Source organism: Benincasa hispida, chromosome 9 (assembly GCF_027475165.1).
Source record: "Benincasa hispida cultivar pf3 chromosome 9, pf3_genome.v1.1, whole genome shotgun sequence".
Lineage (NCBI taxonomy): Eukaryota > Viridiplantae > Streptophyta > Magnoliopsida > Cucurbitales > Cucurbitaceae > Benincasa > Benincasa hispida.
In genome coordinates, this window is record NC_143486.1 from 70367130 (window position 1) to 70383471 (window position 16342).

Genomic DNA, 16342 nt, shown 5'->3' on the forward strand with positions numbered 1-16342 from the left:
TTAAAGAACCGGTACCAATAAGCTTAGAATCTTGAAAAATACTAACTTTATTATTTCCAAAAGAACAAGAAAAACCAAATTTGTCCAAACTGGGAATAGAAACTAGATTCTGTCTAAATGACGGTACAACAAAAGTCTCATTCAGATCCAAATAACAACCAGTTTTTAAAAGTAATCTAAAATTTCCAATAGCTTCAACTGGAACTGCTTTGCCATCGCCCACATAGATGCATCTTTCAGCATCATTTGGCGGCCGACTCCACAGGCAACCCTGCATTGATATACTTATGTGAGTAGTAGCATCAGAATCTACCCACCAAGTATTTGTAGGTACAAAAGCTAAATTAACTCCAGAACAAACCAAAGTAAGAAGTTTACCATTCTTTACACGCCACTTGGCGTACTTTGGACAATATTTTTTGAAGTGATCTTTCCTCTTGCAGAAAAAACAAGGATTTTCAGTAGCTTGTTTCTTGTTTTTATTCTGCTAAGATGTCCCTTCTGCAACATCCACAAATTTCCTTTTCTTCTTATCACGAGAGCATGTTGCCAAATGAGCACTTTCTGTCATTTCTCTCTTAATCCTATCTTCTTCTTACATACACTGTGAGATGAACTCATTAATACTTCATTTATCCTTCTGAGTATTATAGCTTATCTTAAACTGAGTGAATTGTGCAGGAAGAGAGATAAGTACGAGATGCACGAGTAAATTTTCATTTATCTCGATATCAAGTGCCTTTAATTTACCTGCGAGATTGGACATTTCTATAATGTACTCCCTTATGTTTCCATTGCCCTTATATCTCATAGAAGTTAAAGAAATCAAAAGACTACTTGCTTCTCGTTTCTTATTTTTAGCAAAATATTTCTCAATTTGAGCAAGGAACTTATTGGCATTTTCACTTTCCGTGATAGGGCCCAAAAAAGACTCCGAAATGGAGTGCCTAATGATAATCAGACACATGCGATTTGACCGTTTTCACTTCTCTATATTAGTCATATTTGGTTGTTCCTCAGTAGAAGTAGGTTTATCGGTCCTTAATGCAAGGTCCAAATCCATGCACCCGAGAAGTATCTCTAGGCTTTCCTTCCAAATCTTGAAGTTCGATCCATTCAACTTAAGGATTGAACTCAGATTTCCAGATATTTGAGTAATACTAACTGAAACAATAAACAACAAAACATATGCTCACAATTAAAATATAACAAAATAATTTCACATATGTGGTGGGCCCTTTTAACAAGATACCTAACACAACATTGATGTCCAGCCTTTGGGCAAAAACACCAACTGTAAATGGTACTCTCAACGTAGTAATCAAAATACTAACAATTAACTCTGTCAAAAAATAGCCTTTCTTTGGACTGACTATTTTTCACATGAGCAATCATTATAATTGTCACATACTCATTACCACATGCATACCACAATTTGGTCAAATAATTATCTTCCTTTGAGCCGATAATTATCCGCATAAATTCATGAATATGCACATCTTATATTTTAGAATTAAATTAATCTAGATAACAGATACTACTTTGGTAACATATTATTTTGACCAATTCAATCGAAAATATAAGACACAATAATATAATAATATTATTATACAAAAATAAAGGAGAAAGAACACCAAATAGTCTTTACCAATATTCACTTAATAATTGCATACACATAATACAATCAAAGCAACATAAACATGTGAATATCGCCAAATATCATCAATCAAATTTAAATTTAGTCTACAACACGATCAATTACTTTTGAATCCACAACATGATTAATCAAATTTAACTTAAATTCATAATATGATTAATCAAATTTAACTTAAATTTACAATATCAACAATCAAATTTAAACTTAAATTTACAAGTGATCGATCAATTTTAAGCTTAAATGCACAAAATTCTCAATTAAAATTGAGATTTAAAAAGAAGATTATCAATTAAAAAAAAAACTTGATTTTAACCCATGAGAGTCATCTGTTAAGGAAGAAAGAAAAAGAAAGAAAAACCAAAACTAAAACTAAAACATAATGAATTCAAGCCAACAGTGTGTCGCTTGCATCCTCGAATGGGTACGACCAATTCCTTCACGTTGGCGACCCAATTCCCTCACGCCGACAAGACGGATTCCATTGGAAATACGGCAAGAAAATAATCAAAATCCTACGGCCAACAAAAATTGTAATGTCGAAGACCTTTGACTGTATGAACGAATTGCTTTCTTTAATCAACTATAAATAAATCAAAATTGAATCACAATATCATTACGAACATATACCAACAATTTAACATGAAATTCATGCTCTGATACCACTTGTTAGCATAAATTCTTAATATCTATATTGAATAGATAAACCCTAGGATCATTCATGTCAAATTGTCAATAATAATTACATACCGGATTCCATTGAGAAACTAATGATAGCTTCAAGATGATGATAGATACCTATGGTCTTCCTCAACCAAAACTTTGAATGCCTTAGTGAGATCTCTCTCTAGATGGGATTCAAGAAAGACCGATTGCTTATTGTTTTGGTATATTGGGGACCATAGCCCTAAGGTCTTTTTATATACTAGTTCAATTAGGGTTCTAAGTCCATACTCAATTAGGAATCTAGGGTCTTAATTAATTAGATCACATAATAGGGCTCAATCTAATAAAATAACCCAATGTGATAAATTATTAATCCACATACATAGTCCATACTTTAATTAAACATATTATTATTTAAATATGTCGAACATAGTCACCTAAAAATACAAGCTCCCTCGTGTTTTTGTTGAAGAGCTAACATAATTTTAATAGTAAGGATAAGAATAAACACTTTTTAAAAGTTTATGAACTAAAACAAATATTTTAAAAAAATTTAGAGATCAAAACAGAATAAGATTCAAAATCTAGAAATTAAAATAAGATTTAAACTTAAAAATAATTATAAAAAAAAATATTTATCCTTGAGAGAATGTGTTTGATGTGGAAATGTTGAAAATGTTCTTTTGAAGGTTTCTACTACAAATTTGTTTTGTTTGTTATTATAAATCACGACTGTAAAATACTATTAACTAATAATTTAAAATAATGGTTGCTGAAATGAGTGGAGGTGGTTGATGGAGTGGACCGTTAGTGGTGGTGGTTGGAGGTCACAGTGGTGATGCTAGCAACTGGAGTTTATGGGAATTGGCGGATGATGGTGGCCAGAGGTGATGCCTAGAAATGATCTCTAGAGGTGGTCATCGAAGTTACCCAATGGTAGCGGTGGTCGCTACAAGAAATGAAGTAGATAATCGGGCGTATGGTAATTTTAAAATTTATACAAGTTAAGAAGAGATTAACTATTAAAAGTCAAATTTTCTAAAAGTTGATTTCAAGTATTTATTTTGGACCAACTTATGCTATAAACTTATTTTTCAAAATCTAATACAAGCAGTTGCCAATTACTTGATTTTTTTTCTTTCTAAAATGACTTATTTTTTAAAATTAAACACTTGAAAATATAGTCTAGACACACCTGCAATGTTCGATTTCATATTTTTAAATACATTCATATTGTCATGATTTTAAATGAAAAAAATTATTTTAACAATTAAGTTGCTAACCATATTAAAAGGTTTCAATGCTTATTTAGTAACCTGGCTGTTTATCGTTTTTAATAATAATTATAATAAATTAAATTAAATCGTTCAAAATAAAATGTTTATAACTAGTTTTTTTTTTTTAAAAAAAAAAAATGTAAGAGAATTGTGCACACGTTTTTTACCCGACCAATTCAACTTTCTTGCTTTTATTTATTTTTTTTTTTTTTTCAAAACCTAGATAATTTATTGTTATGGACTAATTATAAAATACATAATAAATATCAATAAATATAATATCGAAATTATGGATGTTTCGTTTTTAAGACTAATTTTCATATAAATTTTCATATTTTTAATTAAAATTTTCGAAAACATAAGATTACCAAACATCATTCTAAATGATTTTTTTTTTTTAAAAAACGAAGGAACAGACATGTATAATATTTTAAGTGATTTTATTTTAGTACATTAAGTAAAAAGATTTAAACTTTATGACTTCTCGATTAATACTACAGTCTTATTTTAGTTGAATTATGCTTAAATTGGCAATTGATTTTAAATTTGATACTCCCCTTTTTATAATTTGTTCATTTTACCATATTGTACCAATAAGTCTCACTCAATCAAATCAATTCATACATTTTAAGCTGAAATTTTTTCATGGTAAGTTAACGTGGAATTGTTTTGTCCATATATTTTTTAGAAGAGGCGTCACGTATATATTTCTGACTTTCTGTATTATCTTCATTTATTGCACGATTGTCATGGTAGATCATTTAAGAACAATATGAGACCTACATAATAAATTAATATATCATTTAATCACATGATAAATTATGAATAAAAATAGTGGGTATTACGATATTACTAGAAATTTTATCGATAATTGTTTAACGAGTTCAGAATTAATCTTCACAAATTAAAGGACTGTATAAGTAAATTAAATTTATAATAATATAATTAATTATTACAGTTGGTGGGTTATAATAATATTTGATTGGAGTATAGACTATTTTAGTCTCGATTAGAATGATATATGTCTTAATTGCAAAGTTTGTTTTTAGATAGTAAACAATAAACATGGTAAAAAAAGGGAATTAATGTTATCAAGATCCAAACCAATTTTTTAAAAATCAGTAATTAATGCACATTAGCTAACTATCAGTTTTCTATTTTTAAAATTCATATTTATGAATATTAATTCTATCTCTAAGTTTCTTTTTAATCTAATTTCATCTCAACGTTTTTCTTTTATCGAAGGTTCTTAAAATTCAAACTAAATTTTGAAAATGAAAAACTAGTTTAAAGTTGTTTTATACCGACTCGAATGCCTTTTTAGAAATATGAAAATAATTGTAATTAAATTGTGTAAAAATAATTACAAACCGCAATTTGATTTTTTTTTTCAAGTGTGTTTTGAATACATTCTTAAGTGTTTAATTTAAAAAATATTTTTTTAAAAAAAATTGAAGTATTTGATAATCATTTCAGAGCTATATTTTGAAATATATTTTAAATTATTTTTTTAATTAAAAAAATTTAAATAAAAATAATTTTTTCCTCACGTCAATCCAAACCGACTCTCAAATTCATTTTCCTATTCACAACACATTTTGCATACATCATTAAACATAACATACTTATTCATTAAATGCAACCCTAAATAATAAATAATTATTGCATCGACTTTCATTGACCGGTTAGATTTAATGAATTAATTACAGTGTCTAATAATTTTCAGATAAAGCAGTGTCTTGTACAAAATCAGAACTTTTTAGTTTGATTTGATACAATTTAATGCTTGTTCTCGTTGAACCAATCATGACTAAATCATGATTAAATTATCTGTTTATTTTAACTTAATCATAACTTAAACATAGTTAAACAGTCAAAATAATAATACTAAAGAATCATTTAGATTGTAGATGTTATTTCCTTGGATATAAATATTAAATGTCAGAGACAATTAATATTTGTATTTGAATATGTAAAATAATTAATATTTTAGAAGTTAAATAAATGTGTATTGATTTGTCAATTTTATATATCGAAATCAAAATGAAATAATTATTTATTTTAATATAAGAGAACAAGTAATGTAGTCATAATTAAAATTACCTATTTAATATATTATTATATTGATTAATTATTTAATCAATTAAAATATATTTAAAGGAATATTTTTAAATTAAACATTATTCAAACTATTATTTAATTAATAAAAATAATTAAATAAATAGAAATTAATTAGAATATTAATAATTAATAATAAAATTTTATATTAAATAGTTAAGATAACATAAAATATCAATGATAAATGTATTAGTTGAAATTTATTAAGTATAAATAATTATTTATATTTAATAACTAATTAAAATTAATAGTAATAAATAATTGATATTAATTAATTAATTAATCAGACTCTATCCATCTCTCATGTATTAAAAATTACAAATATAGTAAAATATTATTGATAGACATTGATAGAGTACTATTATTTATCATTCATAGATATTGACAGACATTGATAGATTATAATATTTTATCTATATTTGAAAATATTTTATGCTCGATGAAGGAATTTGGAGGTAGTTTGTGAGTAAGATATTAATTAAACAACAATGTAGTTGAAGAAAATAAAGAGGGAGACTTGGCGGCTTTTATGGGTTTCTACTTTGACTTCGTCAAATCCCTATCTCTCTCCTCCCCCAAATTTGGTTCTTATATTTATCTTTTCAATAAAATTATCAAAATCTTTTCTCGTATTTTGCTATACTCTCACCATGAATATTATAATAGAGGGAAGAAAAATCAGTATGGTACTATAAATACCATGGTATGATTTAATATAAGTAGAAGGTTAGATTTCATTTGTTTTTTATAATAGAACGTTCATCATTTAGAGGTTGAGAATGAATCATTCGTACAAAAACCTCAATAATAATAAAAAAAACTTATTTACGATTGTAGAGAGACACGAAAAAAAGGCCAGAGTGGCATACTTTATACAACTCTACTCCACAAATAACTTTATTTATTTACGTTTTCTATCCTCTCCTTTTTAAACCCAAATTTTGAACTAATTTCCTTATAGTTTAGGTTTCAAAAATGTTTATTAATCAAGTTTCACTATTTTTCTATGACTATCCAAATTAGTTTTAAAATTTTACCTTATAATTATTTTAAATGAACCAATAGATTTTAATGTCAAAAACTGAATGTGAGTATTTGTTTTTTTTTTAAAAAAAAAAAAAAAAAAATCAAAATCAAAAGTCTTAAGCAAATTGAAACAAAATCCAAACCTCAAGACTAAAGTTACAAGATTTTGAAACCAAATACTAAATTAAAATCAAATTTTCAATTTTTTTTTTTACTACTCAAAATCTCACTTATCAGATTCCATTGTGGGGAAGACACAATTTTTTCTTCATATATCTGATCCATGCATAATATCATGAAAAATGGATACAAATTTGTGGCTACTACTTAGTATCGGCATTAGGTCTGAAAAAGTATCTCAAAATCTCAAATTGAGATATTTGTACCCTGTCGAAATAAGGAACTAACATTTTGAAACCTAAAAACTAAATAAAAACTTTAATTTGATTGAAAAAAAAAATTAGTCCCTATAATTTTATAAAACATCACAAATACCTCGAGTTTGAGAAACTTTCATAAATAATCCCTACTCCAAATACTATTTGTGATTTAACCAAAACATTACCAAACCCAAAATCTGATACCAAAAATGTTATTGTTTAGAAAAAACAAAAACTTTATTTATTTATTTATCATTATTATTACTATTTGTGTTCTGATCTTTTGCTCTACTTTTTCACAGAGTTTTGACTGTCCACTTTATTCCATTTCCTTCTATCTTCAATTATTCCAATTACATTAGAAAAAAAAGAAAAAATAAATAAAAAGGAAGAACACATACCACCTTGCTTTCATCATTTGTTTCCAGCTTTGTTTGGTCCATTTCTCTTCCCCTTTTTGAATGTTTTAAAAATCTTCTTCACCTTCCCCCCGCCCACCATTTTTCCTCCCAAAAACAACTCTTCTTTCTTCTCTTCTTCATCAAATTCCCCTTTTTGTTCATCCAAAATCCCCCAATTTCTCTTTCATTCCCAAGATTCCCCCACCAATTGATTCCATACAAACACTCACACACTACACAATTTGATTTCTTACCTCCAACTCTCAACAATGGCTGATGAACAGCACCAATCACAGCCACCATCCTCGCCGCCGCCGCCGCCTGGAGCTGGAAGAAGAGAGTCAGCTAAAGATGAAGAAGAAGTCAATCCAGAAACCAAATCCAAATCTGCAGTTCGATGTAAGAACAACACCTTCTTTGGCAGACATAGAATCTCAGCAGCCATAACCAGACTCCAAAACGAAATCAATATCATCAATGTAATCGTTATTTCGTTTTACGATTCATAGATTTACCTCAATCGCCATTTTTTTTTTTTAAATGATAAATCGTAATGATGCAGGAAGAATTGCAACAGCTCGAGAACATAGGTGAATCCTCTACCGTCTGCGCGGGGTAAGAAGATTAATCAAATTCGTTAAAAGTTTCAAAAAAATTTCTTAATCGTTTTGAATCGTCGTCTCCATTTCTCTAGGGCTTGATTTCTTTCTTTACCTGTTTACTTACAGATTCATCTCCAGCGTTGAATCGATTCCAGATCCTTTGCTTCCAGAGTAAGATTATGTCGCCATTAACATTAGCTATCCATCTAAGAATATAAATGAGAATTTCTTGCCCTAATCAACGAAGAATGATTGAAACTTTACAGAACGATCGGTCCGGCGGATGCGAACTGGGACCAGTGGTTCCGAGGAGCTCACGGTAGTCGCAACCATAGACGGTGGATCTGATTCCGGCGAACGAGAGAGATCCATTTTTGCAATCGCCGTTGATTTATAGGGTTTTGAGATCATCTTTTTTGTGATCGATTGCCGCCATAACCAGAATGTGGAGAAGAAGAACAGAAGACTTGGGAACTGAAACGACGACGTCGCATTCGGATCGTGTGTAAAAGTTTTTTTTTTTTTTTTTTTTCCCCAATACGATTTTTTTTTTTTGGTTAGTTTATTTTCTTTTTCTCGAATTTAACTTTACAGTTCGACTTAGTCTTATTGTTTTTCATTACATGTTTAACTTGTATTTTCAAATTTTATAAGTAACTATTTAGTTTTTGTATTGTAAATGATTTAATTCTTATTGAAAAATATTATTAAGATTAAATTAAAAATTTTACGCAAGTAGATCCATAAATTGATCGAGAATCAATTTTTCTCAATACAAAAATGAAAAGTTTTAAAAAGGAAAGGTTATTAAAATAAATAATATGAACTAACCATCTATTTTATTAAAATTTAAATATTGTTAAAGGGATATAGTCGATATTCTTGTAATTTTTTTTCACTTAAATTATAAATTTAATGTCGAGTATAATTCAACTGACATTCGGATATGCTCGTAACCACGAAATCTATGTTCAAATTCTCTTACTCTCTCAATTGTTGTACTAAAAAAAATATAAGCTTAATCACAAATTTTAAAAAGTTTGTATTAGTTTTGTAAGCTTTAAATTTGGTGTCTCATTAGTTTTATAACTTTAAAATATATTTGATAAGTCTATAAATTTTCAATTTTATATCTATAAGGTCTTTACATATATATATATAGGTGCAACCCGTGGAGCACTCAAGTATTTTGAAAATTCAAATGACTTATTTTTTATCGAAGGACTATTCATTTTTATATATATTATTCACGATCACAGTTTAATGATTTATTATAAACCAAATTCAATTTTGTGTATAAAAGATTTGCTAGTTTTATAAAACGTTGCATATATCAAATATCTATTAGATATAAAATTAAAAGATTAGGATAAAATTTGTACTTTTTTTTTCTTTCTGATTCTTTTCCCCAAGTGTGAAACCGGTAGGAAGAAAAGACAGCTCAATGTGTTTTGGTTGTTCCACTAAAGTCCGTAGACAATTAAAAGATGTGAAGATAATATCTTATGTCTTGTGGCTTATTGTCCTTAAAAAAAATATACTTTATATTTATTTATATAATTTGTTTTGCTTCTTTTTCTTTTCTGGAAATAAAAATATTAATAATTTTTATTTTTATTAAAGTACAAAATAAAATAAATAGAAGAACAGAAAAGATCTCCTCCTTCATTAAACAAAGGGTCAAATTGTTATTTTTCATTTTTTAAAATAAAAGTCAATTTGCGTTCATGTATACATATATTCACTTATTTTATATTGCATTAATGGATCAATTGAAATTGTCAGAATCAACTTGAGAAAGATTTTCCATGCTTGGGGAGGTGGTCAAAGAAATTGAAAGGATATTTCTTTAATTGTTTTTTTTTTTTTTCTAAATTAAATTTAGTGAGATGTAAAATGTTAATTTGATAATACATAACTAAGCGAATTTGTGTTTTCTATCTGAAAAGAGTAACCTTATATTATTAATAAGATATGCTAACTCATAGAAAAGGATACCTTACCATTATGTCACTCAATTCCAACAATACTTTTTACAAAAGACTTCAGACCCGTTTTGGAATCACTTAAAAAAATAAAAATAAAAAATTCATTTTCATTTATACACTTTTGATTTTTTAAAAAAAAAAACCTTTAAAATAAAATCGTACATGTGATTAAGTAATATTCCTCAAAAAAGTGTTTTTACATAAAAATATGTTTGATTTGTTATATACTAAAGTATTTTTATCATCAAATTACTATAAAAGAATTCGCTGATGGTAGTGGTAGCCAAAGCCGGCCGGCGACAATCGCTAGAATTCGCTGATGGTAGTGGTAGCCAAAGTCGGCCGGCGACAATCGCTTGACTGATGGTTGGCTAATAATGGTCGTGGAAGATTATGACCAGAATTTGTCAACAATGGTGGTAGGAGTTTCTCATACAAATTAGACAGATATTACTCATTAAACACTCAAAATTCATTTTTCTAAAAAACGGTTTCAAATATTTATCCTAAACTAGATAAGCTAATTTTCGTAAAATCCATTTTGAGTGGTTGACAAATACTTGAATTTTTTAAAATGACTTATTTTTAAATTAATCCCTGGAAAGGTATTCCAAACACCCCCTTCATTTATCTTTACTTTTCATAAGTAACATGAGTTAAATTACAAAGTTGATTTCTATGACGGGAAAAAATTAGAATTTAGTCTATAATTTTAAAGGTTAGAATTTAATCCATATGGCTCGATAGAACCTCATAGACAGTCCCTCTGATTTGATAAAATTCAAGAACTAAATTCTAATGGTAAACCATAAGAACTATATTTAAAAAAAAACATAGGGACCAAATTTACTGCCTTTATTTATTTTATTATGAATTAGTGAGACAAGCATTACTTTAAATAGCAATAATACAATTTGAAAGTAGAGTAAAGTAATTTTAAAAAAAAAATCAATTTCATTCCCACGAATCAAATCCAATATTCTCAAGTCTATTTGAGCAAAAATTCAATATTCACATTTGAGCAAAAATTCAGACAAGTACAAATCCAATATTCTCAAGTCTTACCCAGCATAAAACTTGATCCAAAATACCCCACGTATTCCAACTTAGAAAATGAACACAGTGACCCAAAAAATAAAAAGAAAATAGAAATTTTTTCTTTTAAAAAAAAAATAATACATAGTAAAAAATAAAAAATAAAAAATAAAAAAAAGGAGGAGGAGGAGGAGGAGGAGGAGAAGTATGATCTTTTAAACACTTCCATTAAAAGTCAAAACTCAACAGTTTTACATGTTTACAACAAAATCCATGTAATCTATGTATACACCATCAACTCTAAGGAGGAAAAAGGCAAAATATAAAATGAACAAAGGAAGGAAATGTTACTCACCTTAACAGTGCCAGCCAGCTTTTACAACACCAAGCATGGAGCAAACTATGAAAACAATGTGTTGCTCAATAACGCCCACTATATGAACAAGGGATAACAAGCCCAAGCAATGATCAAACTCGAGTTCCATGGTGTATTATAATTACGTCATTTCAGCTGTGCGTACCTTTTCTTCTTCGCTGACTAAGTTTTCAGATTCCATTTTTTTGACGGTCTCCTGAATCTCAGAAATTGTTTCCGTGTCGACATTAGTGGAGAGTACTACAGGATCACTAGTGCTTCTAGCTCTTATAGAACCAGAATCTGGACTACCATGGCCAGAAACTTGTTCCTCTGATTGATTGGACCGATTCAAGGCATGACAATGTGGGCAGTAGTAAGTAATGAATGGGAAATCTTCCTTCTTGACAAGCCCTACAAAGGAATTAAATAGAGATGAAATGAAACTATAGTCTTACTTGTTAGTCTTCTTGTTGATTTTGTTCGACTTGAAAGAGGAAGTGGCATGTATTTTTATGTTTTAGATGTGCATAAAAATACAAATTCCACCTGCTTATGTACTCAAGAAACGTGTAGAATAGGTTTCACTCACCATTGTGCATATGGCAGTTGCCACAGATGAGTGCATAAGATTGTGTTGGATCCTCTCCCACGAGCAATGCGGCAATTCGAGCTAGCCATCCTCCATCATTAACAGCTGGTCCTTGGGGATTGTAATGATCGACGACCAACTGATTATGCTCAGAAGCATGAGGACCTTCAGATACTGCAGAGCGACGTGCATCTTCATCAGGATGATGCAATGAAGCACTACCTGCACTGCTGGAACGGGAGTGACCTTGTTTTCTGTTCCGAAGCCCACCACCAGCTTGTACAAATTCAACATCATTGCTCTTCCCTGATGGAACATTAGGGTTGGATTCATCGCCCAAACGAACTTTCAAGCCCGAATCTGCTCCCAACTTGGAAGCTAATACAGTTGCAGCAGCTGCCTTTGCAGCAGGGTCAGGGTCATATCTCTGTCAAAGCAAAAAAGGTACAGAAATAATCTACATGAATCCTCATCATAAAAACCAAGATCATGGGGCTTCAAAGAAAAAAAGGCTGCACAACTTTAACTATATTGTTCGATCCAGTTGGAAACATAACCCTCCGCACAAAAGCTATAGGGAAACAAATGAAAAGAAACCGTAGGTTAATCATCAGCATAATTGTATTTCAAACCCCATATTGCAATCATATGAAAGACTCGTGTTATTTTATCATCAAATGAGAAGAAGGTTTCCGGACCTATACAAACTTTAAAAAGCATCACATTTACTATCCACATTTATAACGAACAGGTTACATATTGTGTAGCAAATATCAGTCATTTTACATCAATATTAACTTGCCTCCATTTTGTTCATTTACAATAGGCTAATATGAAAATCCAATTTAAAGAACGCATAACGTCCTAAATACTTAGTTATTCAAAAGACGGGAAAATTGAGCTTTAAAAGACTGCAATAAAGGCACTGAGAAGGTTAAACCGATATGGGTCAGATAGCAAAACTGCTCTAATAAGTTGCAAGGAGAATCAAAGATTATAGAATTACCATGCTAAGCTCAAGAAATAACAAGAAAAAATATACTGGAAAAACAGAATTACCTGGATGAGCTGTTGAGTAATGTAATAATTTGTTTTCTCCTTAAGTTCATCAATTTTAGCTTGCCTCTCAGCTCGCAGCCTTTCAAGGGTTTTTTGGTCCTTCCGGTCACCTATTAAGTTGACAGTAAGTTATAGATTCAATATCGTGATAACATAATCCTAAGTTCCAATGTGCCAACAAAAAATACAGAAAATTTAACATAAAGTCTTAAACTTTCTTTTAAAAAAAAAAAAAAATTATATAAAGTCTTCAACATATTATTAACGAAGATCACTTAGCTAGATTATAAAATCCAGGAAAAACAAGAATTTAAAAATCTCACAATGGCTTTCATTCAAAAGATCCAAGCCACTGCAAACTCACTAGGATGCTAGTACAGAATGCCAAGCATCCATGTCTTCCAAAGTACCAAATTCTTATTATGTCTCTCTACAAATATGCAGCGAACAAGGAATCGATAAAATATCAATAGCAATAGTAAGAACCAACACTACTAAAATCTGGATAGGATTTAAGAACGGCCATTCCCCATGTTCATTGTTAGAAGCAGACAACAGATACAATAGTCATAGATCCCATACAAGGTAAAAGAACCTATAATTTATAAACGCAGTGTAGTACTGTGGCCATCAATAGAATCCCAGATAACTATTGGCAACGCGATGCTTAAGAAGAAAGCAAGACTTGCTAGTGACATCAAACACTATAAACTAAGAAAGATGACAAAAAAGTAAGAAAATACACAGACTATTTAAAACCAAACCAATTTGACAGTCTACACATTCTGCCACGAGACTAACTAAATGCAAGAACATTCAGCCTTCGGTGTGAGGTTAGTCAATTATGATTCAACATATAACATATTCTCTGTAACGCTTCAATGATTTATATGTCCCGTCTCAAAATTGCATTGGCAAAACATGTAGACAAAAGATATGAGGGTGAAGGTCTTTCTAGGTACTTTCACCTTGGGAACTGGATAAAAATGACAAACTGAATGACAGTTTACCATTGATGTTGCTATCTCACACTTGGTACATTAGGTGTTAAAATTAGGATAAAAATTGAAACCATCTCTTGCCATACTCGGAGATCATCACAAAAGGTTGGAACAATATCGGGAGCAAATTTAACATACACTGTACTCACCCTTCATTAGTAAAATATTTTTTGGACAAGCTTTAACCTCCTACCTTATTTTTTTTTTATTTATTTTTTTAAAGAAAACCTGTAATGTTGGTCAAAAGCATCTAAACTAGCACTCTTAGATATAGGACTATTCTTACTCCAGCTTTGGCCTTTGAGATTCATCTTCATGCCAGGGCATCATGTGCCAACAGCAAGTAAACTCCATTACTTTAGACGCATTTTTCCCACCAATTTCAGCACTTGGTTACATGTGTGGTTAACCATTACAATCAATAACTAACAAGAAAGAGAATCAACGAAAACAAAAAGTAAAGCGTATAGCAAGAAGCACTAACAAACAGAAACACCAGATACAACAAGGGGGAAAATGAACTATATGGAGTAAATATAATGTCAATAAAAGAAAATAACAGATAATCAAGTAGATACTTACACATTCTTGTGAAGCTTAGAAAAGTCGTATAGGCCAGAGTAGATAATGCAGGCAAAAGAAACATCGGTAAAACTCTGAAGGCTCTCATCTTCCAGTTCATATCTACAGTTCTTGTAGTTATAATAGCATAACAAACTGCAATAATCTGAAAATTAAAAAATAATAATCATCATTGAAAAAACTCCTCTCGACAGGAATATATCTAACTTCAATCCAGAAAGGAATCCATTCAATCAAAAGTATGTCCATTCCAAAAACATAAGGCAATTCAATCACAATGACATAAACTACTGCAATTTGTATACTAAAAGCAACCTAACGTAGTCAATCTGAACAGTAACCATGCTACAGAACAATACTGTTATTATAAATAAAAATAGGCAAATAAAATCACCTCAAAAACGACAGAAAATATGATAAGATTTCTGGCCATTCGCCGCCAGGTTAGGGATCTACGCTTCAACCTAGCAAGCACAGCGGCTTCTTCCTTAGAAATGTGTTGAAGCCTCTTCTCGAAATCATCACCGCGTACTCGGAAGATACCATTCCAAAGCCGCGAGAAAAACCCCCGGGATTTCTTCTTTCCGGTAACATCCGCAACAGTATCCTTCTTTTCACCTTCTCCAGCGGCTTTTTCCTCAGCCATATTATCCCAGAGATACCTGCAAAAACCACATATCATAAACACAAACACAAACACACGAAAATCCAAATCCGTAAACAATTACAAAACGAAACAAACACCAATTCGCCAGTGATTCAAGTAATCGAGTGATTAAATAAAACAAACAAACAAACCGATTGATCAACGAGCATCAGTTCCTAAAACAAAGTAAACACGGGATGCAAACATCCGGCCAAGCAGTAGATCTAGAACATACCTGAAAATTGTCGATCCGGATAGGATAATAGGTTCAAAGAAATACTCCACCAATCTTCCTCCGCTCCGGATCACAAAGAGAAAGAGAGAATTAAACAAGAAATGGAAAACAGAGACCGTGCTGGAGACGTAAAGCTTCGAGAAAATCAACCAGAGAGAGAGAGAGAGAGGAACTGTATTCTTCGCGTAGTGAGCGTGTTCAAGGGAAATGGGGCAAAACAAAAAAAATTAAGAAGGCTTCAAAATTGAGGGCTCTTCTCCCTTTGCTTCTTCATCTTCACTATTTCTTTCTTTCTATCCCTCCTACGTTTCGTATTTTCTCTCTCTTTTTTCTTTTTTATTTCTTATTTTTCTCTCATTATTTCTTATTGTTTTTTAGATCGTCTTTATTATCGTTATTTCATTGTTGCTTTTGAATTTGCCTGCGTCGAGTTGGATGGATTAAAGGTGGGTCCCACCAATAGGTTTTACAGTACGATCCAGATTAGCCAAAATATTGCGTGTAACTCAACAAATCATAGGTAGATCATCACTATAAATTGAATCTATGACTTCTTAATTCTCTAATAAGAGAATGTTCCTTTATTTACTACTAGATAAACTCGTGATGGTTCAACTTAAACGTAGATGTGTTAACGATCATGGTTCAAATTCTATTATTTCCTAATGTACTACAAGAGTATAACGAGTATAAGATTTCAACGTCTAACTTGAATTAATACATTT

General features: G+C 30.3%; 2 protein-coding genes, 1 long non-coding RNA gene and 1 pseudogene across 3 annotated transcripts; 1 reads left to right on the plus strand and 3 right to left on the minus strand.

Annotated features, from left to right (window-relative positions):
• Nucleotides 1–242: 242 nt before the first annotated feature.
• LOC150034050 (uncharacterized) lies at nucleotides 243–1078 on the minus strand (annotated as a pseudogene).
• A 6335-nt stretch (nucleotides 1079–7413) lies between these two features.
• On the minus strand, nucleotides 7414–8397 carry LOC120085333 (uncharacterized). The gene is made up of 2 exons (XR_005483883.2): nucleotides 8237–8397; nucleotides 7414–8128 (listed from the first exon to the last, which is right to left on the minus strand). It is a non-coding gene; the product is annotated as an uncharacterized LOC120085333 (long non-coding RNA).
• Nucleotides 7792–8849, plus strand: LOC120085332 (guanine nucleotide-binding protein subunit gamma 2-like). The gene is made up of 4 exons (XM_039041268.2): nucleotides 7792–8001; nucleotides 8085–8137; nucleotides 8251–8295; nucleotides 8391–8849. The coding sequence occupies exons 1-4, from the start codon at nucleotides 7792–7794 to the stop codon at nucleotides 8470–8472; spliced, it is 390 nt and encodes a 129-aa protein (XP_038897196.1). The 3' UTR covers nucleotides 8473–8849.
• Nucleotides 8850–11355: 2506 nt separating this feature from the next.
• Nucleotides 11356–15998, minus strand: LOC120086379 (integral membrane metal-binding family protein (DUF2296)). Its single transcript, XM_039042996.2, has 7 exons — nucleotides 15618–15998; nucleotides 15131–15398; nucleotides 14737–14881; nucleotides 13154–13263; nucleotides 12095–12521; nucleotides 11669–11916; nucleotides 11356–11580 (listed from the first exon to the last, which is right to left on the minus strand). The coding sequence occupies exons 2-7, from the start codon at nucleotides 15380–15382 to the stop codon at nucleotides 11548–11550; spliced, it is 1215 nt and encodes a 404-aa protein (XP_038898924.1). The 5' UTR covers nucleotides 15383–15398; nucleotides 15618–15998; the 3' UTR covers nucleotides 11356–11547.
• Between the last annotated feature and the right edge of the window lie 344 nt (nucleotides 15999–16342).